Source organism: Pantherophis guttatus, chromosome 4, assembly GCF_059756535.1.
Source record: "Pantherophis guttatus breed Tessera chromosome 4, ASM5975653v1, whole genome shotgun sequence".
Lineage (NCBI taxonomy): Eukaryota > Metazoa > Chordata > Lepidosauria > Squamata > Colubridae > Pantherophis > Pantherophis guttatus.
The window spans coordinates 36,075,322-36,103,306 of NC_142066.1; the positions used below are offsets into that span (position 1 = coordinate 36,075,322).

The 27,985-nt window shown below is 42.4% G+C and overlaps 1 protein-coding gene and 1 long non-coding RNA gene across 3 annotated transcripts; one reads left to right on the top strand and one right to left on the bottom strand.

Annotated features, from left to right (window-relative positions):
- Nucleotides 1-10,938: 10,938 nt before the first annotated feature.
- Nucleotides 10,939-23,518, top strand: LOC117668987 (serine/threonine-protein kinase SBK2-like). Of its 2 annotated transcripts, XM_034423075.2 has the most exons (4): nucleotides 10,939-11,068; nucleotides 18,438-18,602; nucleotides 19,646-19,848; nucleotides 21,673-23,518. In XM_034423075.2, the coding sequence occupies exons 1-4, from the start codon at nucleotides 11,029-11,031 to the stop codon at nucleotides 22,264-22,266; spliced, it is 1,002 nt and encodes a 333-aa protein (XP_034278966.1). In that variant the 5' UTR covers nucleotides 10,939-11,028; the 3' UTR covers nucleotides 22,267-23,518. The 2 variants fall into 2 exon arrangements, with proteins under 2 accessions (XP_034278966.1, XP_034278965.1); XM_034423074.2 differs by lacking the exon at nucleotides 10,939-11,068 and having other exon boundaries at nucleotides 18,377-18,602.
- Nucleotides 18,356-27,379, bottom strand: LOC117668992 (uncharacterized). Its single transcript, XR_004592342.2, has 4 exons — nucleotides 27,146-27,379; nucleotides 25,796-25,863; nucleotides 19,554-19,659; nucleotides 18,356-18,608 (listed from the first exon to the last, which is right to left on the bottom strand). It is a non-coding gene; the product is annotated as an uncharacterized LOC117668992 (long non-coding RNA).
- Between the last annotated feature and the right edge of the window lie 606 nt (nucleotides 27,380-27,985).

Consider the following 27,985-nt stretch of genomic DNA (forward strand, 5'->3'; position numbering starts at 1 on the left):
CTGGTAGAAACTTTGGGCTCTTTTTTCAAAAGTCTATCAAAGATTTACCGTAGATAGTAAAAGAGGAAAAAGAGGCCGGGCTTCCTGAACTGTTTTTAATGCTTTTTTAAATTATACTAGCTGATAACTGCCGCTGCCTGGATATTTATAGATGTCAAAGCGTTTGTCTGACAGGGAGCCACTGAGAGTGGCCTTTCTTCCCCCTACTCCCATGCTCGTCATCCCTGACCTATCCCTTCCCCCTCCATCCCCCTACCTGTGCCACCATCTGCTTTACCATTTCCTCAAACCGGGCCTGGGACTGGAACATAAATCCCTGAGCTGAGCCATGCTGCGCCTCCTCCACCCCTGCTGAAATGGGCTAGGTCTCCTCTGTTTCACCTTGGTTGATGTAGTCACATCCTTCATGCAATGAGTTTGGGTGAATGATGATCCTGGGAAAATGGGCCGAAGTTGTGAGGTGGGGGCAGACAATCCAGTTAGGCCATGGCACGCTCAAATCAAAGTCCTCTGTATTGGCCTTATCAGGTTTCTTTTGCTTCATAGGCTACTGTGTGAGGGAGACCTAGGTTTAAAGGCCCACTGTGTGAGGGAGCACAGTCAATCAAAGGCCTTTGTACGGGCCTAATCAGACTCCCTTCCCCCTCCCATGACATAACGAACAAATGTCACTCTAGGACCGAGATGGCGAACCTATGGCACAGGTGGCACACGGAGCTGTATCAGTTGGCACACGAGTGTTGCCGTAGCTCAGTTCCAGCACACATGTGTTTGCCAGCCAGCTGATTTTGGGCCCTTTTGGTCCTACCAGAAGTTGGGAAATAGGCTGTTTCCGGCCTCCGGAGGGCCTCCGGGGGAGTGGGGAAGGCTGTTTTTGCCCTCCCCAGGCTCCTAGAAAGCCTCTGGAGCCTGGGAAGGGTGAAAAATGGGCCTACTGAGCCCACTGTGCCATCATGTGCTAAAAAGGGGGGGCACGTGTGCAGGGGTGGGGCGAATTGAATTATGGGTATGGGCACACACATAGGCAACCTCGCCACGCTCCCCCCGCTTTTGGCACGTGACGGCAAAAAGGTTAGCCATCACTGCTCTAGGATGCCGCACTCGCTCTCCTTAAAGGCTCAGGCTTTCCAGAGTTATGCTGGAACACACACAGAGAGAGACAGTCACAGACACACACACCAGGGGTACCTTACCCTCACAGTGTTTGTCTCCAGAGGGTAAGTTATCTGTGTACCAAGTTTGGTCAAAATTGCTCGAGGTGCTCCAGCGTTATGCTTGAACATACATACATACATACATACATACATACATCCTTTCATATATATATAAGATAGATTGAGTCTTCCTGTTTCTGAATTCTATTTTGTCCCCTAATTTTTTCCCTATTAACATTGTGCATGAAATGATACTTCATTTTAATTGATGTTCCTCAGAGTATAGTATGTTGATATCAAGCAAATCAAGATGGAAATTTTCTATGTGGTGACTGATGACATGAAAAAGCCTGATGAGTTGGTAATTTAAGGAGATGGGTCAATTGTTATCTATATTTTCTCAAAATAATGACTGAAAAAAAGACAATTGATATATCCCAGGTCAGGAATCTGGGGTGCAACAGAAAGCAGGATTTCCCCAAATATTAATAATGTAATAATTTATTTGCTCACATAATTTTCTTTCCTCATCATGTCCTTAACTCCTTTAACATAAGTAAAAAGTAGAAGGATCTCAAGAACATCCAACATTCACTAGTTTGATTTCCAGCCTTATTATATGAGACACTTTCATTCTCATTCCCCAAATGGCCATGACTGAGAAAAAATTGTTCCATTGTTCCAGTCCACTCCAATAAGACCCAGCAAGGAAGAATATAATCTCAGTTTAGGCTTGTTTTCTCAGTTGCATGAACTCAGCCAGTTTGGTAATTTTCCTGACATATTTTTCAATGATAGTCTTTATTCTTAATGAAAAGATGGAACTTTTGCACAATAATGTCAGGGGTGTCAAACTGGATTTCTTCGAGGGCTGGATCTGCATTGTAGTTCTCCACTGCAGGCTGGCGGGGGGGGCAGCAGGGAGCATTGGAGGGGAGACAGGACGGACGCCTCCTGCAGCACTTTACTGGCCAAAAACGGGCCACCTATTTTTGGCCTGTTTTTCGACCCATTTTTGGCAGCAGAGACACCACAGGCCAGTCCTTTGATATTCCCAGGCAGCCTCACAGGCCGGATTTAAACACCCCGCAAGCCACATCTGGCCCACAGGCCTTGAGTTTGACACTCCTGTGCTATGTGCTGTTTCCCACTTAAATACATTCAATTCCTATTGGTTTTGGGTTATGCTCTTATGTATTGTAGCTAATTTAAAATTCAAATGAGGAAACCAGATTTATTAAACGTATACTCTGCCAATGAATTATAGTATTTTTGGTGTCTCTTAGTCAATAGCCCAGTGTTGTGTATGGTTCCAGGGCTGGGTATAATTTATTTTATGTTGATAAAGAAATGGAAGATGATGCCAGAAAATCATATATCTCTTTGTTTCTTTTCCATATTAGCCATTCCAGTTTTGAGAATGCTTGAAAATTGTTAATTGGTAACATGAGGAGTTCTGAACTTTCTATTTCCCAGCTGTTTCTAAAATCTCAGGGTGAAAAGTGAAACATGAAACTCTTTTGACAGTTTGTAGAGTGTTTTATTTGTATTCTATTGTACAAAATTGTATATTACAATTTTATTCTATTGTAGAGTGTTTTACTTGCAATAGTGACTAATAAAAAAATACTTTTAGGAACTTTCCCTTAGATGTATAAAGACTTCTGATGGTAGAGACCTAGTTTTTTGGTTGATGTTGTTCTACCTCTGAGGATCCTTTCTGTTCTTTGGAGAACAATATACAGGCAGTCCTGAATTTATGATTATCATTGAGGCCAAAATTATTGCTATTAAGCAAGACAAGTTGTTAAGTGAGTTACTGCATTTTATGATCTTTCTTGCCACAGTTGGTATGTGAATCACTGCCTATATTAAGTTAATAACACGGTTATTAAATAAATCTGGCTTCCCCATTGACTTTGCTTGTCAGGAGATTGCAAAAGGTGACCCTGGGACACTGCCAAGCATCCAAATTTTGATCATGTGGCCATGGAGATGCCGCAATGGTCGTACATGTGAAGAATGGTCATAGGTCACCTTTTCAGAGTCATTGTAACTTCAAATTGTCATTAAATGAATGGTTCTTAGGCAAGGACTACCTGTAATGTTACTGTGGTGTTTCTCCCTAGCGTTGTCTGTAATCTGGTTTCCAGATTAGGGATAACTTTTCTCAATATATTTAAATAGCAATCCAGTTAGAAATGTATTAGTCACATTTGGTAGAAAGGTTTGAATTTCTGAAATGTAGTTCAGTCTAAAATGCTATTTGCATACAAGGCCATACAAGCTATCTATAACAGTGTTAGAACAGAATTCTTTATTGGCCAAGTGTGATTGGACACACAAGGAAATTGTCTTGGTGCATACGCTCTCGGTGTACATAAAAAAAGATACATTCATCAAGAATCATAAGGTGCAACACTTAATGATAGTCATAGGGGACACATAAGCAATCAAATCCTATTAGGAAACAGTCAATATAAATCTTAAGGATACCAACAACAAGTTTACAGTTATACAATCATAAGTGAGAGGAGATGGGTGATAGGAATGATGAGAAGATTAATAGTAATGCAGTCTTAATAACTAGTTTGACAGTGTTGAGAGAATTATTTGTTTAGCAGAGTGATGGCATTCGGGAAAAAACTGTTCTTGTGTCTAGTTGTTCTGGTGTGCAGTGCTCTATAGCATCATTTTGAGGGTAGGAGTTGAAACAATTTATGTCCAGGATGCAAGGGTCTGTAAATATTTTCACAGCCCTCTTTTTGACTCATGCAGTATACAGGTCCTCAATGGAAGGCAGGTTGGTAGCAATTGTTTTTTCTGCAGTTTTACTAATACAGTATTCAGAAAAGGCAAGAGAGAATTTGAAAGCAGTGAGACTTGCATGAAAAGGGAAACAGAAACAAACTTGAAATATTGTATGTGATAAAGACTGAAATGCCTTACAGGTATGTGAAATCCAAACAAAAATTATGTTAGAATTAAAACATAATTTGTAGCATGTGTGCTATGATTTATTAAAGTACTTGCCTAATAAAGGTAATTGCTTGATGTAGATTTTCTTGATCTTTGTTTACATATGGAAAAGTGAATTCCACTACCTAACTGTTGGAAGAAATGTCTATCTCGGTTCAGTTCCAAGTGGGAAGAAAAACACTGGAAACATGCAGGCTGTTTGGAAAGATGGTTTAATCATGGACAGGACCACATGGTTTGAGGTCCTGGGCAATTGAGCACATGGCTGAGAGAGAGAGAGATTTATACCCTTGCTTGGGTTTTGAATTTGAGCTCCCTGTTCCTCTGGCAAGCTATTGGCTGCTGTAGGGAGTCATAGCTAACCTTCTAGGTTTTCTCAGTCAAGCTTGGTTGAACTATGTTGGGTGATGTAATGAAGAGGGTTGTGTTCTGAAAGGGTGTTGGGCAATTCCTATTATGGCTTAATGGTTTTGTCCTGATTTGGATCTTGAGTGAGGGCTAATCCTATCAACTGGAGCTGAAGGCCTTTCATTTTTAGATAAAATCTTTCTGGGGCTATTATCAAAGGTGGGGGCTACTTTCCAAGAGCATGTTTCTCTTCCAGGGTGGTATAATATTCTGCCTTTTTAATATTTCCTAGAATATTTCATTCTTCTAGGAGAGGGATGGGTGCTAACTTCTACATACCCGTACATGCAGGAAACATTTCTGAGAATTCTCATGGATGTATCTGTGCTTCCTCCTTATTTTGTCAGCACAAAAAAGCTAACTTGAAAGGCTGCATCTTCCTTTTTTTGAATAGCTGATCAATTCCAAGAATAATAATGTTCCTGTTTCTTTTGACCTATTCACTCTTCTCTATATTTGTTTTGTGATACAATCATTATCCATTCTCTCTCAGCAACCAAGTATTCAATCTCCCTTTTGCCTCATTCATTCTTAACTATATTTCTTCTTCTTTTACCATGTATAATGTAGGATATTATCTCCTGCCATTTTTAATGCCCTATTTTGGGATGGAAAAGGAGCTGAAAGTTGTAGTTCCTGCTTGTTGGCTTGTTGAATTCACTGAGATTTTCTCCTTTAAATAAAAAAAAAAAATCCAAAGAGGTTTATCTAAATTGATTTTGCCTTTAGGTCCTCTTCTTTTGGGAAAATAGTTGCAACTCCATGTTACCACCTGGTGGTAGCATAGAACTATAGTTCCCAACATGTGTATCTTTAGTTTTTTTTTTTTTGTTTGTTTTTTTTTGATCTTCTGATCTATTTGACAGTTGCAGCAGCTGTCTAGTCAGTTACTCAGACATACAACAGTTGAATGTTGAAGCAAGGCTGATTTTCTTTCAAACCCCTTAAGACTGGTAACAATTTAGTAACTTCAAAGCTGGGTTACATTGAGCAAGCTTCTCCCTGTCTGTCATTCAAAGGATAAAATGGGAATAGTATCCCTGTACGCTAGTTTAAGTTCTTTGAAAGAATGGAATTAGAATTGATACTTATTAAAAAGAACTTTACCTCTTACATTACATATTTTACAATAAAATATAGCTAAAATGATCCAGCTTTCTATTCATTCACAGATTCCCACAAAAATTAAGAAATTGATATGGTAAATCTTTGACAGCATTTTCAATGCACGTTTTGGCATCTATGTGACTCCATTATGTTCTGACTGTAATACTATTTTTAACATTACCACTAATAATATACCCTGTGTACTGAATTTTTGAAAAGCTAATATGCACAATTATCATTGTCTCACAACTGTAAAGGAGTATGCTATTTAGTCCAAATACTATAAATGGAAGGCACTGAAGATGAGAGACAGCAGCTTGTCTAATGCTACTGACATGCTGAGCTGATATTTACATTGAAAATTACCATATTATCTAAATGGGCAATAGAACAGAGAAAGCATAGGAGGATCAACATAGCCAGCTGGTGTGAATACAGTGGGAATACAGAATTTCAGTTTTCAGTGTGCATTATTTGAAACCATAGGTTTATCTCTCTCAGTGTGTAAAGTTAAACCTTCTGTTCAAAAAGCCAGAGAGTGTTGATCCCCTTATTATTGTGCCAAGGTAATGACCAGCATAAAGCATACTTGCCAAAGTAAACAGAGTCCACAACCGCAGCTGTTGGCTGGCACTTCATTAACTAAGAATATGCCACCGCCAACTTCAGGGCAGGAAGCTGAATAGCTAAGGAGGAGAACTATCACAGAATGGAACAATGTGCATCACAAAGGGACAGAATCTCTGCCAACTCCAGATCAAGGAATGGAAGCCCCACTGATGCCTCAATTACAGAACAAAGTTAGCTCAGAATAACAATACAGGTTTGAAGGCATTTTGGGATGAACATGTCTGACCAATCTCCTCTAGGAGAAGACATGTAATCAACCAAAAAGCAGGGGAGGATGAGGCAGTATCCATAAATATGACTGAAGGAAAGTTCATCCTCAAAATGAATTGGGCATGACAATTTGGGCAGGATTTATGCTATCAATCAATAACCCATAAGCATTAAAACAAAAATGTATTGACCTTGAACTGGAAATGCACATGATCTAGGGGTTTTTTTTAAAACCTGTGATCATTTTGTAAACTACCATCCCTACTTAAAAAAAGTAATTCTTAAAATGATTCATGGCCTCTATTTTGGCACATTGTTCAATGCAGGGAAGGCAGACATGTTTTGGCAGGGTTTACTAAAAAAAAAGAAAGAAAGAAACAGGCACTAAAGCTTTTCTCCCTACAAAAATTCTACTTCCCCACAAATGGTTGCTGCCAGCTATGGGAGGAAATATGCAGGAAAATAGGGAGATGTTTGCTACTGCTTTTCTTTGTCCTTTCGATCAGGGAAAGTTGATCAATCTGCAAAGAAACCCTGGCTTGGCTTCCTGATTAATTAAGCCTATTGTGATGGCAGTCCATACAGCTGATCATTAGGGAAAGTTGATAACTTTTTCCTCACTTATTCCCAGATTTCATTGCACTGCTTGCAGTCCTTTCAAAGCTGGAACTCTGTGTACCACCGAACCAGCTCTTCTGTGCATTTTCTCTTGGCTTCCCAAGAGCATTAAGCCATGTTACAGAGTGACTCTCCATGGAAACCCAAGTTCAGGGTACAACAAACAGTGTCTTGCCCACCTGTTTAGTTAAGTCCTCCCATTCTTCCCCAGGGGCAGCCTTCTGTGTCAGACATTCATTAGCGGCCTTGGGTGTGAGCTATCCACCTGCAATATGAAGTCTGCCAAGGAATATGGAAAGGTCAGAATGCATCTGTCTTCCATCTGAGTGCAAGATGGTATGCCAACAGGCAAGGGACTCAGCCTGTGTGAATGATATCTAGTTGTAAAAACAGGTGACTTCATGGAAACAGTTTTGCAGAAAAGAAACATCAGCAAGTGATCTAGTAGGCAGCTTTCAGACATTGTATGTCTGTCTGTGTTTTGAGGTGGGGGGGCGTATGCACGTATTAGCTAAAAAAACAGTAGGAAGAAAATCAGGAGTTTCTAAATCTCTTTACAAGAAAATACAAGGAGCCAACTATCTATGATAAAGATGCTATTCCTTTTGTTTCCAATACAAAGCTTCTGATATATGAGATACAGAAAACATGGTAAAACATGAAAATATACCTTGGTAGGATTTTGCAATCCAACACATTTCACAATTATACCAGTTAATAAGTTGCAACAGGTGTGTGTGTTTGTGTGTAGGGCAAGAGTAAAATCTTATATAAACATGAAAAAAACCCAAGCCTTTACAGAGATTCTGAAACTAATCTGAAATTATAGTTAACAGATAAATAGGAAATTAGCCAAGAATGTCCAAATGTAGGACAGACCAACAAATCAAAAACACCCTGAAAGAAGACAGTGTCAAATCATTCATACTATTGCCAAGAAAACTACATAGTTATTTTCATGAGGAAATGTTTGACACAAAGAAAATTTTACTTTTTAAATCTTCTTTATCTTTATCTTCTTTATCTTTATTTGATTTGTATACAGTCCTACTCCTGAAGGACTCAGGGCGGTGAACAGCCAAACAGTAAAATACATAAATACAAAATTTAAAAAACAGGATAAAATTGAATTAAACAATTTGGCCCAGACAAATTAAAATACCCCAATCATTTAAAAAACAGATTAAAATTTGCATATTAAAAAGAAAAGAGGGAAAAGATTAGGCCAGGCCCGCCTGGTAGAATAAAAAGATCTTCAAAGCACGGCGGAAGGTGCCCAGATCCGGGATCCTCCGTATCTCCGGGGAAAGCTCCTTCCAGATAGTAGGTGCCCCCACAGAGAAGGCTCTCCCTCTAGGGGCTGCCAGTCGACATTGAGAGCATACCGGCCGGTGGGAGGTTATTGGTGGTAGTAGGCGGTCCGGTAGGTAACCAGGTCCTAAGCCATGGAGCGCTCTAAAGGTGGTAACCAAAACCTTGAAGCGCACCCGGAAGACCACCGGGAGCCAGTGCAGCTCACGCAGGAGAGGTGTTACATGGGAACGCCATGTCGCTCCCATTATCACCCGCGCGGCCACACTCTGCGCCAGTTGGAGCCTCCGGGTGCTCCTCAAGGAGAGCCCCATGTAGAGAGGGTTACAATAGTCCAGGCAGGAAGTGACGAGGGCATGAGTGACCGTGCGTAAGGAGTCCCGATCCAGAAAGGGATGCAACTGGCGAATCAGGCGAACCTGATGAAAAATCCTCCCGGTCACGGCCGTCTAAAGACAGCCGTGAATCCAGGAGGATGCCCAACTTGCGAGCCCTCTCTGTGGGGGCCAATGATTCACCCCCAATAGTCAGTGATGGTGCCAACTGACTATATCGGGACATCGGAAACCACAGCCACTCGGTCTTGGAAGGGTTGAGCCTGAGCCTATTCCTCCGCATCCAGATCTGCATGGCCTCCAGGCACCAGGACATCACTTCAAGGGCATCGTTGGGGTGATCCGGGGTGGAGATGTACAGCTGGGTGTCATCAGCATACTGGTGGTACTTCACCCCGAAATCATGGATGATCTCGCCCAGCGGCTTCACATAAATGTTGAACAGGAGGGGCGAGACGACCGACCCTTGCGGCACCCCACATATGAGGGGAATCGGGGACGACCTCTGCCACCCTGTCAACACAGACTGCGACCGGTCAGAGAGAAAGGAGGAGAACCACCGCAACACAGTGCATTCCTAACTCTTCCAACTGGTGCAGCATGATACCATACTCGATGTTATCAAAAGCTGCTGAGAGGTCTAACAGGACCAGGACAGAGGAGCACCCCCTGTCCCGAGCCCTCCAGAGATCATCTACCAACGCAACCAATGCCGTTTCCATGCTGTACCCAGGCCTGAAGCCCAACTGGAATGGATCCAGATACGTTAATAAGGAAATTAAAGTTTAAATGTTTTGGATGCATAATTCATTGACAAGAATCATTGGAGACTCTTTTCCATCTTTGGAAAAATTGATGGCCCTCAAAAAAAGACAAGGCAGATTAGATAACACAAATCTGAATCAGCCTGTTTGAAATGATGCTCATTGGGTCACAAAGAGTTGAAAAAACTAAGCAACAATTGAACTGTGCATTATATTGCATTGCAGTAGTTTAAGAATCTACACTCAGCCACTGTCCAGAGACAAAAACCAGATCCAGCGTGTTTCCCCCCGTATGGGTAGGGCCATGAATTAACTGGGTCAGGTCCATAGCTGTCATGGAAGCCATGAACTCCCAAGCCATCTCAGACGCCTCGCCCACGGACGGTAGGTTGAAATCCTCCATGACCATAAGCCTAGGGGTATCAACCGCCACCGCGGCGATGACATTGAGTAGCTCGGGCAGGGCTGCTGCCATGTGGCAGGGAGCCAGGTACGTGATCAGCAAATCCATCTGAACCCCGTGGCCCCATTTCACAAGGAGGGATTCAGCCGGCCATCTGAGGAACAGTGGCCTCCCTCGGTCTCAGACCTTCCTTAATGATAACCGCTACCTCCCCCCCCGCCCCTCCCGTGAGCTCGGCTGATGGAATGCATGGAAACCTGGTGGGCACATTTCAACGAGGGGAAACCCCCCCTCCTGGCCCAACCAGGTCTCCGTAATACCTGCCAGGTCCGTACCCCCCTCCTGAATAAGATCACAAAAGGCAAATCCTTGCCTTTCATGCCTAGATTGCAGCAGAAAGCAAGGGATTGCTTGCTTCCAGAAAATAGTGAAGTAAAAGCAAAGCAAAGATGGTAGGAAAAAACACCATTCACCAATTTCATTCTTGCCAAAACAAACAGGCTCAGATTTGATCTTGTTTTTCAGAAAAACCAGTGTAGAACCCCAAAATTATCCACATTTTCACTCCTCAAATCAAACTAATGTCATCTGGATTGAACTGCTCAACAAATGCATGTGAGAGACCCAAAGTAAAAACATGGTGCAAGAAAAGTAGTTTGTACTTAAGAAGCTTGTGTTGATCTATCAACATGGAAACAGTGAGTTTATATGGGCACCCCAGTAAAGTCCCCTTTCATTCCATCTCAAGACTATCTCTCATCGAAGCTTAACCATTGGGTCTCCAGAGACAGGAGAAGCATTTCTTTCCAGGAACATCTGGTACACATAAGTATGAAACCATCTGGGTAAGAGCAGTAAAAATAACCTGATAAGTGGCTGTTAATCCTGTCCCATGGAACTGCCTGGACTTCCAAAGTCTTGACCTTTTGGGGCAGAGTGGAGAAGAGATGAGAGGAGTGGTTTGGTACAGTTCCCTATTAATGTGACTGGACAGAATCAGATGGGAAGTAGTTACTATAAAAGGTGCTACAAGGATCTGCATGGAACAGGTACTGAATAGGCAGACAAGGCAGGATTAACTGTTTAATCAACAAAATAAGAAGAAATACATGGAAAAGAGGCACATGTGCTCCAGCTCCAGAGTTGCAGGTAAGGATCTGCTATTGAGACACTTAAATTGTTATTTCTAATTATTGCATCTGCAATAATTAATAAATAAAATCTGTAGGCCAAATGGTGCAACTGACTGAAAGTTCCTATATCTCTTTTGCTTATTCTCTTGCATCAACTGCATTTGTTGCAACTTAAAAGGAATTTATAGAGCTCTGGGGGGGGGGTAGGAGGGAAATCCCATTGTCATGCTTTTGTGGTGAATGCAAAAGTCCTTTATGTTATCCCCTACATCTGCTGTCAGAGCTTTGAAATGTTAGAAGTGAAACCTCTCTGCCTATAAATCACATTCTCTGCCTTAAAAGTACTTTTTCCAATTCTGATAGGATTGGTTGCGGTTGCTTTGTGAGGAACAAGGCACTCTGTATATCAGCAGAAGCATTCAGTACTTAATAATTTGAGTGTATGTGGTCCAGCAATGACCATCACTTTTCTATGCATCTAGGCCAGCCTTCTGGGTCTTGTATTATTTTGCAACTTGCTAAAACTGAAGGGTATCCGGTTGTCCTTCAGTGTGTACACAGTCTAGAATTTGCTTTATCTGCTTATGTAAACACAGGGGTGTAGACATTTCTGAAGTTTTGCCAGGAGGAATCATGTTCTCATGTTGGAATACATGTTGTTTCAAAACAAGTAAGGAACATTGAGAGTAAATAGGAAGTAATGCTATATTTGAAGACAAAACACCCATATTCACTGTGCCTGCACAGTGACATGATTATTTTCATGCAGTTTTTTTATCTGAATATGCATGGATTGGAGAATCAGGTTTAAATCCCCTGGCAGCCATTACATTCACTATATACTTTTGGGCTAATTTCAACGTAATCTACTTCACAGGGCTGGTGTGAGAAAGAAATGCAAACAAGGGTTAAAGAATATATCCTTAAAGTGCTGGTGGAAGGGAGACAGAAATGTTCTAAATATAATATGTGGTTTTCCAGAGCTGCAAATCTGATTTATATCATAATATCTTGCCGAACAATAAGTGAAGTTTCAAGCACATTATAGTTCCCAATGTAACATTTAGGGGCATGGCAAAATTATCCCCAGTATTTGATACGTTATTCCCAGATAACTAACAATTTTCATTCATTCTCCATATTGCTGTGTGAGTTGGGGCAGGGGTGAGGGTGGGGAATAGCAATCAGGTACACATCAATTTAAGATGTCAATTATGACTGGAATTGCTTTTAATGACAATCCAAGCAGTCACAGTGGCTGTCATTAACAAAATTCTGTGGTTATTCAGCAAGACAACTTCCTGCTGGTGATTTCACACAACCACCAGCAGGAAGTTCAGCAAGACAACTTATTTAGGTGGTTTCACACAACCACCTAAATAAGGGAAGCCATCAGAAAGTTGTAAGTAGGCCAGCAAGCAGGCAAGGGCTACTGCCAGGTGAGAGAATATGCAAGGCTATGTGCAGATGGGTAGGTATGAGGGAGGCATAGCAAAGGTTGATGAGGTATCCAAGGGTTCACTGGGGTACAAGGAGGTGCAGCAAGAACCTGGAGCAAGGTATCTGAAAATGTGCGAGTGGCCAGCATAGCACAAATATTGAGGCGTGGGAGGGTAATTGAAAGGAGTAGCAATAACACTGAGACTTATATACCACTTCACAGTGCTTTACAGACAGGAGCGGGTTTCAAAACCCGTCGCTTCTGGTTCACTCATGGGCACACAACACGCATTCATGTGCAATGCTTCTGGGCAGAAGTGTCCAGGCGGGTGGGTGGAGCCTCCCGCCGCTGCCGCTACTGGTTTGCCCAATTCGGGGCGAACCGGTAGCAACCCACCACTGTTTACAGCCCTCTTTAAGTGGTTTACAAAGTCAACATATGTCCCTAACAATCTGGCTCCTCATTTTTTTAAAAAAAATTCGATTTATATGCCGCCCTTCTCCGGAGACTCAGGGCTGCTTACAATGCGTTAAGCAATAGCCTTCATACTTCTGTATATTTTATACAAAGTCAGCTTATTGCCCCCACAAACTGGGTCCTCATTTTACCTACCTTAGAAAGGATGGAAGGCTGAGTTAACTTTGAGCCTGGTGAGAATTGAACTCGCAGTAATTGCAGGCAGCTAGAAGCTAAATACTACCTTTAACAGTAGCATTAGTCTGCTGCGCCACTCAAGCTCCTTGAAAGGATGGAAGGCTGAGTCAATGTTGAACAGGTGAGATTCGAACTGCCAAACTGCAGGCAGCTGGCAGTCAGCAGAAGTAGCCTGCAGTACTGCATTCTGACCACTGCACCACCACAAGTAAGGGGAGACTTATTCCAACAACTTGTGACTTTCCCTGATGGCTTTCCCACTGACTGGGGAGGTGGGAAAGGTTGCAAACGGCAATCATGTGTCCATGGGACAACACGACTGGGGATAAACGTGAGCCGGCTGCCAAGCACCCAGATCACAGTCATGCTTGGATAACTGGAATTCCAGGGACCAGTCAAAACCACCATTCATTCAGTGCTGTCATAACTTCAAATGATGACTGAACATATGATCATAAATTGAGGACTATTCGGCTTTTAAACTCAACTGAAGAGCAGAGAAATAAAAGAATGATCAAATTATCTTCATTATTTTGCAAGATCCACCATGGTTTTTACTTTCCACTAATGAATTCATTCTATTTCTTTAAAAAGTGTATGTTTCCTTTCATTCCTATTTTATAGATCATGCACATGCAGCTTAAAATCTATGAAGGAGTATAGCAATATTTGACAGCAAGCAATGATTTCCAGGCATGTTTTTGGCAGATGATTCCCTCCTTCCTTCCTTCCTTCCTTCCTTCCTTCCTTCCTTTCTTTTTTTCTTTCTTACTTTTGCTACCCATCTTACCCAGAGATGACTCTAGACAGTTTACAATAAAGTAAAAACAGCAATACAAAACAGTAAAATATTTAAATAAAAATGATTAACAATAAGACTAAAAGATACCTAAGGCAATGGGGTCCTCAGTACAATACACCTCCATAAGGGCCCAAGCTATTTGGCCAAGTCGGGTATTAAGGCCTCTATGGAAGGCCAAGAGGGCGAGTGCAGATCTATGATCTTATAACAAGCCTCTAATGGGGAAAAACTATCAAGCATCTTGTTGAATATTAGCTAGCCGCTAACTGCTTCCCCTAGCGGCTGGCGGGACAAGTTTAGCTATTTCTTGATTGGTTACCGAGTTGACAGGCTCGAATAAAAGGAGCTGTCAAATGCGGGAAAGTTGTTCTTCACTAGTTAGTTACTGTACTGAATAAAGTGGCCGTTGCCTGTTACATTCTGCTCTCGCCTCAGTCATTACTGGCGCGGAGTTGAGTATTTATTAGTGGCGAAGAGGGTGGGATGTCAGCACCCTGAGGCCCCATGAGACAACCAGTGCTGGCACGTTATTATTTCGGTTGTCAGTTCAGCGGGTCAGATCGGACCGGCGTTGATTGACATGACATTCCAGCGCTGCGGCAGAAGATGGCCTCACCACAGCAATTCGCCCCGTTTAACCCAGCGACAGAGTCATGGGAGGCTTATGTAGCTCATTTTGAGTGTTTCCTCATCGCAAATGATTACCGGGACTTATCCAATGAATAAAAGAGAGCATATTTCTTGAGTTTTTACAGCCCCGAAATGTTCAATACGGCAATGACCCTGATGGCCCCTCAGTCCATTCACGCAGGGACTTGGGACAATTTCATGTCCAAATTAAAGAACATTACACCCCAGCACCATCTCGGATTGCTCGCCTGCAACATTTTTACCATAGAGATCAGGCTGAGGGTGAATCCATTAGCCAGTATGTGGCTGCCCTGAGGAAGGCAGCTAGACATTGTCAATTTGTTGACTTAGATGACTATTTGTTGGATAGACTCATCAGTGGAGTAAGGGATCAAAACCTGAAGAGGTGACTTATTGCGAAGCCTGAGCTTTCATTCCAAGAAGCATTAGATGAAGTGTGTGCAGCAGAACTCGCTACGCTATCCATAGTTGACCTTCCCCGCGGCCAAAGTTCAGAGAAGCCCAAGGGAGAGGCCGTACATTCCAGCTTGGTTGACTACAGCGATGAAGATGAGCTGGACGAGTTTGGTGACGTGAACCGTATTCAGGATCAACAGAGACCGCCCTGGCCACCTAAGTTGATGAATTCCGAATGCAGGGGATGTGGGGGGTCCCACCCGTGGTCCGCCTGCCGATTCAAGGAGGCGGTTTGCCGCCATTGTGATTGGCGGGGCCACATCGCCCGAGTTTGCCCGTCGCCTCAGCCAGTTGCTGCAGCGGCAGCTCCGCCTGCTAGAGATAGACGTAATCCACCCAGGAGAGCCGGTATCCAGAACGACCATTCCGGTTGGGCCAGGGATCCGGCGGCTGTAAATATGGTTACCCTGGCAGCCGATTGTTCCCTCCGCCAGAAGATCTATATCTCTGTCACTATTGAGGGCAAACCATGCCAGATGGAGGTGGACTCCGGCTCCGCCACCACTATTGCTTCTTGGAGCACCATGAAATGGCTTGTGCCGCGACTTGCAAAACACCTCAGTCCATATGATGGCTACCCTGCGTGACTACCAAGGAGCACAAATCCCCGTTTTAGGTTGTGAAAAGTTCAGGGTGAAGTTCAAGAACTTTGTAGGCAAGCTGCCCATAGTCATTGTTGCAACCCCTTTGCCGAGTTTACTGGGGCTTAATTGGTTTAAAGCTCTGGGCCTGACCATACAAGGGATTAACGCTATCCAGTCTGATGAGCTGGACAGTTTAGTCAGGGAGTTCCCCGCTGTTTTTGATGGCAAACTGGGTTGTTATAAGGGCACCCTCTTTTAGTCTGGATCCCAGTTTTCCACCTCACTGGCTTAAGCCCCGGCATGTGCCTTTTGCACTCAAGGCAAAGGTGGATGCCGAACTTGATAAGCTCATCTCCAAGGAATCTTAGAACTGGTTGATTATGCCTATTGGGAGACGCCGATAGTAACACCTATTACGGCGGACGGCTCAATCTGCATCTGTGCGGATTATCGGGCGACCATCAATAAGATCCTCCTAGGCCACGCCTACCCTGTTCCTGTAGTGCAATACATGCTGCACTCCATTGGCAAGGGGTCAGTGTTCGCAAAGCTGGACCTCTCTCAAGCCTACCAGCAATTGATGGTTGATGATGAAACCGTGGAGGCTCAGACAATTGTTACACACCGTGGAGCGTTCCGGTGTTATCGCCTCCAATTTGGTATAAGTGTGGCCCCGGGGCTCTTCCAAAGTTTAATGTAGAGAGTCGTCCACGGAATCCCCAGGGTCATACCGTATTTTGATGATGTTTTAGTGTCAGCAACAAGCACGTCAGAATTAATGAACCGGCTTCGCCAGGTCCTCTGCCAATTTGACAATATGGGGTTAAAAGTGAACCGCGCAAAGTGCCAAATTGCTGTATCACAGGTGGAGTTTTTGGGATTCCTTGTTGATGGTTCTGGCATACACCCCACTCCTGCTAAGGCGGTGGCTATTGTGGATGCCCCACCCCCTCGCTGTAAAGCTGATCTGCAGGCTTTCCTTGGCCTTCTAAACTTTTATGCGGTATTTCTTCCACATAAAGCATCCATGGCTGAACCATTACATCGCTTATTGGACCGTGGGGTGCCCTGGGTTTGGGGGTCTCAGAAGGCTGCTGCTTTTCAGGCCGTTAAGCGCCTCCTGGTCTCCAACTCGGTTCTAACCCAATATTGTGACCACCTGCCACTCGTCCTGGTCTGCGATGCCTCCCCATATGGGGTGGGCGCTGTTTTGAGCCATGCATTACCGAACGGCCAAGAAGTTCCTGTGGCTTATTTCTCTCGCACCTTCGGCTCGGCGGAACAGAACTACTCCCTTGCGCTGGTCACTGGTGTCAAGCATTTTCATCACTACCTTTACGGACGCTCGTTCTGTTAGTCACTGATCACAAGCCTCTCCTTGGGATCCTGGCCGGAGACCGCCAAGCCCCACTGATATTGCCTCCCAGGATGACACGTTACTCGACATTTCTATTGGCCTACTCATATAATCTTGTCCACCGCCCAGGTCAAGACCTTGCCCACGCCGATGCGTTGAGCCGCTGCTCTCTGCCTACTCTGCTGCCTGACCCTGTTCCTGCATCTGCCGTCTGTTTGATTGACAGCTCGCCGTTGCCTGTGACGGCTACTGACATTGCTCATTTGTCTGCCCACGATGCGGTGTTGTCTCGTGTGATGGATTGGATGGCTAGGGGGTGGCTGCAGGGTCCATTTCCATCGGAATTGCAGCCCTACGCTAACCGACGGATCGAGTTGTCTACTCAGAGTGGCTGCCTGTTATGGGGTCATCGGGTAGTGGTTCCACCCACCTTACGGTGCTCGTTACTATCCCAGCTACATCAGGGGCATCCAGGGATCGTTCGCATGAAGGCCCGGGGTCGTTGTTATATGTGGTGGCCTAATCTTGACAGGGACATCTCCGACTGGGTGTCCACCTGCCCGCAGTGTCAGGAAAATAGCGCCATGCCACTGAAGGATTCTCCAAGGGAATGGGAAGACCTGAGAGCATCCTGGTCCCGGGTGCATATCGACCTTGTGGGTCCAATGCAAGGGCAGACCTTCCTCATTGTAGCCGATGCATTCTCGAAATGGGTAGAAGTGGTTCTGATGCATTCTACCACATCAGATGCTGTCATTCGGGCCCTCCGGGGGTTATTTGCGACCCATGGGTTGCCCGACATTCTCATGTTGGATAAAGGGCCCCAATTTACATCAACCCCCTTTGAGGCCTTCTTAGCGACACAGGGAATTAGGCATTGTCTTCTTGCCCCGTTCCACCCGTCTTGCAATGGATGTGTTGAATGTGCCGTCAGATCGGTCAAAGACACGTTAAGGGAGATGGGCCCCAGGAGTTGACAGGAATGAGTGACCAGCTATCTCTTAGTGCAGCATACCACACCGTGCCAATTCACGAATAAGAGCCCGGCCGAGTTACTAAAGTGGCCGTTGCCTGTTACATTCCGCTCTCGCCTTAGTCATTACTGGCACGGAGTTGAGTATGTGGCCAACATAATTCCATTTTTGTTTTGTATCCTGCAACTTTGACTGTCAAAATACTTAAATCTTTAAAAGGCAGCCAGTGGCTTCCAAAAGTAGTCAGTTGTGAAAGGAAAAATGATTCTTTCTTTTGTGAGATTTACCCCACATCTTTTCTCCAAAGAAAACCAGGGAATCAAATTAATAATAAAATCCTCTTTTGTGCTTAGCAGGACAAACTTCAAGAAAGCCCCATGGAGATAAGGTTCTACTTATTTAATAATGTCTTCTGTGTTCACCTCAAGCTCTCTCTATATGTATCTATGTTTCTCTTTCCCTGCAGTCATGAAACTAATCCCAGGTGACATTGGAAAACGACTTGAGGAGATGGTGCAGCTGACAGCTCAGAATCTACCTCAAGTGGAGGTGACCAGTAGTTACACCATCATTCGAGAGCTGGGCAGTGGTGCCTTTGGGCATGTATTGATGGCAGTCCATCATCGCCAAGGTGGGTCTGGATTCAGAAGGCAAAAGAAGGAATAGGGAAGGCTATGAATCAAAATAATTTATAAAGGTTGTGCAGATCTGGAAAATGATTTTAAGCAAAATAAAAGTGTTTTGGATCTTGCAGAAATTTAGCTATTGTTAATCCTTTGAATTAGTCCAGACTCCGAAACAAGAGTATGGATACTAATTTTATCTTTATTGTAAGGCTACATTAACAGAATCTTGCAAGACTGCAACTGTTCTGTTAACATCTTGCAAAAATACGTGAGACTCTAGAAAGAGTGCAGAGAAGAGCAACAAAGATGATTAGGGGACTGGAGGCTAAGACATATGAAGAACAGTTGCTGAAATTAGGTATGTCTAATTTAATGAAAAGAAGGACTAGGGGTGACATGATAGCAGTGTTCCAATATCTCAGGGGCTGCCATAAAGAAGAGGGGATCAACCTAATATCCAAAGCCTCTGAAGGAAGGACAAGAAGCAATGGATGGAAACAAAGAGAGAAGCAACCTAGAACTAAGGAGAAATTTCCTGACAATTAGAACAATTAATTCAGTGGAACAACTTGCTTCCAGAACTTGTGGGGGATCCAACACTGGAGGTTTTTAAGAAGAGATTGGCATTGATTTGTTCGAAATGCTATAGGGTTGAGCAGGGGGTTGGACTAGAAGACCCCCAAGGTCCCTTCCAACTTTGCTATTCTGTTAAGACTGAAATAACTTATCACCTCCTCTCCTTTTACTCATCAGAAAACTAGGAAGATACCTTTCTGAAATGCTTCCCAATTCTTCTGTGGACTGAGGTACCTTTTATATGTCAGTTCTCCAGTCTGCAGCTGTTCTTCCTGTCTCCCAAGGTCATTTCCACATACTATTATCATTTTCTCTTAGCCTAGCCTATCTTAGAGAATTGTGAGAATAAAATGAAGGAAAAACATCAAATGCATACCTACCTGCATGTCAAACTACTTCAAACTAGAATAAGGAGAAGTCAGAGCACTGGATTTCTTCTCCTTTTCATGAACCAAACTCTCTTCTCTTTCAGGAACCCCCATGGCACTGAAATTTGTACATAAAAGAGATACAGAGCTACAGGATTTCCTTAGTGAATATTGCATTGCACTGACTTTAGGGGCGCACCCCTGCATTGCCACTGCCCTTGGGATTGCCTTCCAAACCCCCCAACACTATGTCTTTGCACAAGAATTGGCATTGTCTCATGATCTCTTCACTCTCATGGTGCCAAAGGTAAGTACCTACAACAAATGATTTCCAGTAGTATCTAAATAGATGAGGTGACAAATAGTGAAATACGCAGAAATTATCCTTCAACACCCATCCTTCAACACCCAAGATATTTCAAAAAGAAAAAAGGCTGTTACCGAAGTTACTTTGTAATGCCAGTGGTGATAGGGAGATTGAAGCCCACACTCAGCCACTGGAACTCCGGTTGGTCTCTCTCTTCCCAATTTTCTCAGTTGAGGGTCATTTTGGGGATGAATTATAGTAGTACTAGGCATGATATCCTGAGGTCTCCCAGGACTATGGTTTTGAACACAAAAGAGACAGTAGGAGAGAGAGACAGGGAAGAGAAAGAGAGACAGCAGGAGAGACAGACAGACAGACAGACAGAGTGGGACAGATACACACAGAGAGAGTCAGACACAGAGACATTGGCCGTCAGACACAGAGACATTGACCGTCGGCCAAACAATGTCGACTGGCAGCCCCCAGAGGGAGAGCCTTCTCTGTGGAGGCACCTACTATCTGGAATGAGCTCCCCCTGGAGATACGGAGGATCGCAGATCTGCGCACCTTCTGCCGCACTCTTAAGACCTTTTTATTCCACCAGGCAGGCCTGGCCTAATTTTCTCCCTCTTTTTAAATAAATTTTTAATATTTTTTTAATATTTTTAACATTCAAAGTTTAATTTGTTTTAAATTGATTGGGGTTTTTTAATCTGTCTGGGCCAAACTATTTAATTCGATTTTATTTCTGCTTTTTAAATTTTGTATGTATGTATTTTATTGTTGGCTGTTCACCACCCTGAGTCCTTCGGGAGTAGGGCGGTATATAAATCAAATAAAAGTAAAGTAAAGTAAGGAAAGAGAGAGAGATGGAGGGAAAGAGAGAAAGACAGACAAAGGAGAGAGATGGAGAGAGGGAGAGGGAGAGGGAGGAGAGAGATGAATTTCCTACTAAGGATGTGGACAGTACTTTCATTGCTCTCCTTAACACTGGAATTATTCCTGTTAATTTAGATATTTTATATATCATTTCCCTATTATCCAAGGCTATCTAATCTATATCATGAACTTTCAGCCTATATAAACCATGTATAAACCATAGTTTAGGTGATGAGATTGAATTCAAATTTGCTTTTTTGGATTGCACAATCCCAGCTGGTTGATTTATTCCTTATGTGCACTTATTTATTATTATGCATTTATTCCTTATATGCACTCATTGTAGAAGAAATAGTTAGAGGCAAAAAGCATGTCCTTAACTGTTGCACACATGCCTGTTTAGCAGACAATTGCTCAGAAAAAGGTAGTTCTTCCTACTGTGACAGAAGGGAAAGTGCTTCTTTGAAGATGGTATGAACTGTTTATAATAATAATTCTAATTATTATATTTTGAAAATATATAACTAGAAAGAGACAGAAACTGTATGCTATGCGAGCTTTTGGATGCCAGACACTGTTTCTGCATTACGTGATAGATACTGAACACAACCCAAGTTTATGCCACTTTCCTCTTCTTGGTAATGTTTCAAGTTATTTCTTGGAAAGCTGCCTGAAATGTGAGCGCTTTAAAAGACTTTGTGTCCCCTTTGCTGGCCTTACAGATCAAATCGGTAAATCAGCTGTAAGCTGTTAAAAAGAACCACCACATATTTTAAAAAGTACCCTAAGATCATGAAGAATCCTACTTTAATTATTAATTTAATTAATTATTATATTAATTATTCTTAAGAGTCCAAAAGGATTAGGTAGTGGATCCAGATATTTCTCCTCATTTTTAGGACAACTGTGAGACTGGGGCTTACAAATATCACCTTTTATTTCCAGGTTGGCATACCTGAGCAACAGGTAAAGCGCTCTGCCCTGCAGCTTGCAAGTGCCCTGGAGTACATGGAATCCAAAGGACTAATTCATCGAGATGTCAAACCAGAAAACGTGCTGCTCTGTGACCCTGAATGCCGGCGCATCAAGCTGACTGATTTTGGACTGAGCTGCCCAAGGGGTCAAGCCATTAAGGCTTTGCCTGAAAGTCTGCCTTATACTGCACCTGAAATGTGTATCCTGGGCCCCAAAGCTAATCTGGAAGCCCAGCCGAGCCTTGACACCTGGGCTCTTGGAGTACTACTATTCTGTGTGCTAACTGGCTACTTCCCCTGGCTTACAGCTGTGCCCTCTGATCGATATTATCGCAGCTTTGTCTCCTGGCATCGTAGCCCCCGTTTTGTATCACTCCCAGCCCATTGGGAACGTTTCACTCCCCAAGCATTAGAAATGTTGCAAGGGCTCCTGACACCCAACCCAGCACTCCGTAGCCCTGCCAAAGTGATTATGAATTACATCAAAACACCTTGGTTGCTACCGGAAGTAAAGAGTCGTGTCCGACCCAGCAGAGAACTTCTTGGCACTACCCGGAGATGCTGAAGACCAAGTGTGTTGCCAGGAGAAACAAGAGGCTCTGAAACCTCACCTTAGCTTTTAAAGGACCAAAGATGTCCATCACCTGATGAAGATATTTTGTTTGGTAAAAATCAGTGGAGCCAAAGAAACAGAGTAAAGATGACTAGGAGACAAAACAAGCTGCTTACTGAGCAAGGAAGGAGAAGCCAACTCAGGGAAAACCTATGAGAGTTAGTCTTCCAATCTCCTGTCTCTCTTCCAGATCGCAGTTTCAAAAGATTTGAGTTCAGTCTTTCTGTAGGGACTTGTCTCAGCTAGTCCTTCAGTAAAGAAAACCTCTTGAATCCATTAAGTCAAATCAAAAGAACTTTTACTGAGAGAAAGTGATTGCAGGAAAGCAAGGCGAAATCTGAAAAAGCCCATGTGATGCAAACAGCATTTTTTCATTTTCCCCAATCTAAGCCCTCTGACCAATCTACCAGCAGCCAATGTGATGCCGCAAGGTTATTATGGAAACTCTGAGGTGCTAGGCAGGTAACAGGTCACCCTCAGGGCAGGTTGGCCTTGAAGTCAGGCTGGGAGGGAAGTCCCCTCCATCTCCGAAGACAATCTCCCTCCCTAATTCCCAAGCAGTTAGTCAAAGCAAAAGCATAAGAAAATGCCAGCGAGCCCCCCCCCCATCCCGCCTCTCTCTTCCAACATATTGGCAAGACATGATGGTGGGCCTGATACTTTCCTTAATCAAGAATTATCCCTCAAATTCTTAAAGCTTCTTAAAGGAACCAAGTGAAAAAATCATAGCTTTCTTCCTTTATTGTGGATCAGATAAAATGGAGTCAGTTTAAAATTTCCTATGAATGAATGGGGTAAAAATTAGTGATTCTGTTTCCTACAACAGCAGTCAAATGCAAGAAACTTATTTGAAGCGTATTGTTGTGAAGTGTGTGTTTTTTTTTTAATCAGCCCAGGAAACTTGGGTATAAAGAAAGATGATCAATGAACAATTATATGGTTCTTTGTGAAAAGCCATCTTATATTATCTGCTGAGACATATCTAACTAAAGGATGGCAAAAAGAGGGTTTTATTGCAAGAAGTCCTGTGATTTTTATGTGGCAAAATTGTCCAGAGTTTCTGAGAGCATAAAACTGTTTGGGGATCTGAAATTGATGCTGTTGTGATTCTAGCACTATATGTATATAGCTGATTTAATGCTATAATAATATTCACTTAAGTGTATAATTGTAAATAAAGTGTATAGATTTATATTGTAAACAATATATTGGTGCTTATATTCTTTTCAGGTTCTACTGCCTGACATATTATTTTAAAGAAATATTATCTCAGCTTGAAGCTGAGAGACAACATTAAAGTAAATCTGAGTCAAAATATAAAGCTCAGCCCTTTCCTTCTGACTTTCAAGCTACATAATGCTTTCATTCCCATCCTCTCACATTTTTAGCTGTCCTTTGTTTGGCCATGTTGCTAATTATTATAGTCCTTCCTTTCTGAAATGACACTTGGAGTCTTTTCCCAAACTCTTTTTATAGCTTACCATTTTTTAAAATCCCTGGTTCTTTTCTTTGCTTTCTGGCAACCACACAATTGGAAAAAGGCAGTAATATAAATAGTCTTCACTGAACAACTATTTGTTTAGCAACAATCCAAGGTTACAACTGATAAAAGTGACTGGTTCTCCCGCTTAACACCATCACAGCATCTCTATAACCACATAATCACAATTTGGGCAATTGGCAGCCATCACACATTTACAAATGGCTGCAGCATTCTGCAGTCACGTTTGCCATTTGGGATCTTTCCAAGCAACTTCTGACAAGACAGTCACAAGCCACAGTCATAATAACCAAGGATGGTTATTAAGGTTGAATATTTTGGTCCCTATCATAGTCTTAAATTGAGAACTACCTGTAGAATATTATAATAGATTAGACTCTGTCACTTCAGACTCCAACTCACATTTCTTAATGTTTTCCTTCATTATCAATTCCTTATTAACATTCAGCCAGTAATCAAACATAGTCCTCTCTTTTTTGATGTATAATATACTCCTTGTTAGTAATGTGAAGTAAAATACTCATTTTATCCTCTGAGTATTCCTCCACATTCCTGGGGGATGTGGAGGAAATGTACTCAGACATGTCTATCTTCTTCTGGTCTCTCTTTTTATATAATTTCACAAATATTTGTTTTCCTAAAATCAGAATCAAAGTGCTATTACTAGGTATATTGATAACCATTTTTAGGACATCACTATAGATGGTTCTTGTCTTATAACTACAATTGGGCAGGAATTATGGTCCTACATTGTTGCGGTTGCTAAGTGAGGCATTCATATGATTACCTCACATAATGAGCACAATCCCAGTTCTCCCCATTGTGATTGTTAAGTGACCACATGGGTCGTTATGTGGAATACAAGGTGTCTTGGGGTGGGGACAGGCTATCAAAAAAGTCCCTCATTGCAGCACCTCCCTAGCTCACATGTGGCCTGTGCCTCACCTCCCAGGGGTTCCCTACTCCTGGAGGCATTCCTTCCATAGCTTCCTGCCCCACTGGATCCCACATCCTTGGGCCTCTTTCCTGCCTCAACATGCCTTGCTCACTTACCTTTTCCATAGAACACTTTCCTAAAACAGCACCCAAGTCATGCAATGTTCCATCTTCCTGCAGAGACCTCATGCCATTCTGCAGGTGGTTGCCATTTGTACCATCCCTCAGAAGGGAGCCCTTCTGAGCCAAATGATTTTCCTTTAGAGAAGCCACTTTATGCCATCCCAGAAGTGGATGCCAGTTTGTGAGTGGCTACAATTCTCGGGTTTAAAATGATCCCTGCTTCCAGGATGGCACAAGGCAGTTTCTGTACAGGAAGGCCATATGAAACATGAATTCATTCTCTTTCAGAGAGGTGAACTTCAGAAGAAATAAGTGGAGCAAGGCAGGGAGGAGGCTCAAGGGTGTGGGAACCTTCCTATATTGTAATGATAGATAGATAGATAGATAGATAGATAGATAGATAGATAGATAGATAGATGATAGATAGATAGATAGATAGATAGATAGATAGATAGATAGATAATAAAGCTAAAACTAAAATCTAGATAATTGGGGCATATAATGTAAGGATAAGAGCATTTGAGAAGATTCTGGTGCTTGGAAAAATCAGTCAATCAAAAAAGAAGCCAAGAGAAGGTGACTAAGTGCAATAATTAATAATACAAATATGAGTTTCAAGAACTTGGAAAAGCAATTTCTGCCAGGAAAGTCCTGGCCTTGTATCAAAAGTCAATGGTGACTGAACAATTGAAAACAACACTGCATACACATTGAGAAGCATGTTCACTTCAAAATGAAGAATGAAGTAGATGAAGGACAAACAGGAATTAGCCCTGAATATCTTTAAAAGCAAACTCCTGTTAATTAATCAAGATGTGTAAATAAATTCTGATTACTTTGCAGGCATTTTTCTTATGGCTGATATATCTCAAGGTGGCAAAGTTAAAACTTTTTTGCTATCTTCTTTTTCTACATACTCACGTATTTCATATGCAAATACATCTCAGATGTCCTGAAAGATATTCTTGGCTAATGCTGCCTGGCAGCCTCTTCAGGAAAAAGTAAGATAAAGAGTTATTCATCTGTCAGCCCCATAATTATTAGTATCAGCAAAGCTTGGAGACTTATACTCAAAGAAAATAAATCACAGAAAATCTACTATTAATACATTTATATGGCCTGGTTAGGAGTTTTTGTTGTTACCAAGATAGTGGTAGTTTTCCCTTTTGGCTTTTACACAAAAAACGTCAGTAGGTAATTTTGGATTTAAGATAACTAGATGTATAGGGCAGAAAGGAATCTTCCCATTGTTGGTATTAAAGGGGAGGCTTGATATTTGTTTTGAAGTTGGTTAGGGCAGCCAGGAAAAGAAAGTGAGAAGTATGAGTCCATGTCTTACAATTAAGCAAACGATTGAACAAGTTTTGAAGTCAAGTGATAACAATTTTGTTGATGAGGACTGAATGTGCTATGTTGTGTGCCAATCTTGCTGAAGTTTAGGCAGATGGTGGAGAAGTCTAATCCTCTGCCTGTAAACTCTTTTGAAAATTGATAGTTCAGGTGTGAAAAACCAATGAGTGATGAAGACATGGCCTCAGTGCTGTCAGAAAGGTTCTGAGTGGGCATGTTTCAAGATTCCTACACCATAAGAATCTTTTGGCATATAGACCAACTCTTCTTCTTATACACACTGCAGAAGTGCTCAATATTATGCAACCTCAGTACAGATACATTGATTTCTTGTTTCAACTAATTTCAGCAAGGACAGAAATCTCTCCTGACATCGATACCTTTTCCAGACAAAAGAGCATGATGTGCTCTCAATTACAACACAATTGCCTTTGATTCCTACTGTTATATGACCAAAGTCAAATATTCTCAACATATCCTATGAAATCGTGACAAATAAAGTTTATAACCAACGGCAGCCTGCCATAATTATTGCATCATAAAGTTATATGATAGCTGGGACATATTTCAGGGACTGTTGCTCTCCTGGAGTTAGGTCATGACCACACATACCCTCATATACTTAGGACAACATATCCTTCCCTGCAACTCTTTCCAGAACTTTTTGATCTCAACTTTGTTTTGTGGCCATAACATAGGTATCATCTAAATGGATGCAGCGATGCTTGGTTCTTCAGGGGAAATCTGATATCAAACCCTATGCTCATTTCATCAATCTAATAATTGTTATTAGAATGTATCAATCTTGACTGGATGTTTGAAGTCTCAATACATTTCACAATACATTACAGGATGGACAAAGTGTTCATAAAGTGAATCTAAGACATAATATATCTGTACTGCTTTATTAACTGAACTTACCCTTGGACTGATGCCAATGGACTAACCTTTCTAATTTGATAAAGGATTTGTCCTGAACCATAATGGGGAAATTGGAAGGAAAGAACGGAAGACTTATTTTGTTTTAATCTGAGTTTATGAACAATAACTCAGCTGCAGGGGCCATGGGATGCTTAATGTGGAATAAGCAAAAAGGTCAACTATCACTATATAGATTATTTTTAAAAAGTTGTACAAAGAAAATCAGTTATTCCAGGCACTGAAGAGATAGCACATACTTCAAATACCTAAAACTCTTTTTGGATGTTCTGATAAGAAACTCTATTGGTGACATCATAATGCAGGAATTAGGGAAGGATTGCTGAGAATGAGAACACAATAGGGAGCTAACAGATGGTATCTCAAAACTCTTCAAATGATTGTTTTATCTTTCCTACAACACTTTTCAGTCAACACTGTAAGCCAAAGATAAAGTTATGTCTCTGAGGTGATATCCTGTAACCTTAGCAGCAATTATTTTATTATCAGCAAAGTTTGTAATTGACGCACGCTGCTTTAAGGAGGACATGCTAGACTAAATGTGGGAAATAAATAACTCAATCACCATATTGGTGAAGGAGGCACTAGACCAAGGGTTTCAAACTATATTTCATTGAGGGCCGCATCAGGATTGTGTTGACCTCGGGGGACTGGAGTGGGCGTGGCCAGGGTGTGGCTGTGGCCAGCTTGACATCTCTCGTGTCAGGGGCACCTGTGGTGGCCTGAGTGCTCTGCCAGCGAAAACAGGTTCCCAAGCTGTTTTTGGCTACAACAGCCTCCTACAAACCACTGCCAGTGAAAACGGAGCTCAGGAAGGCTGCC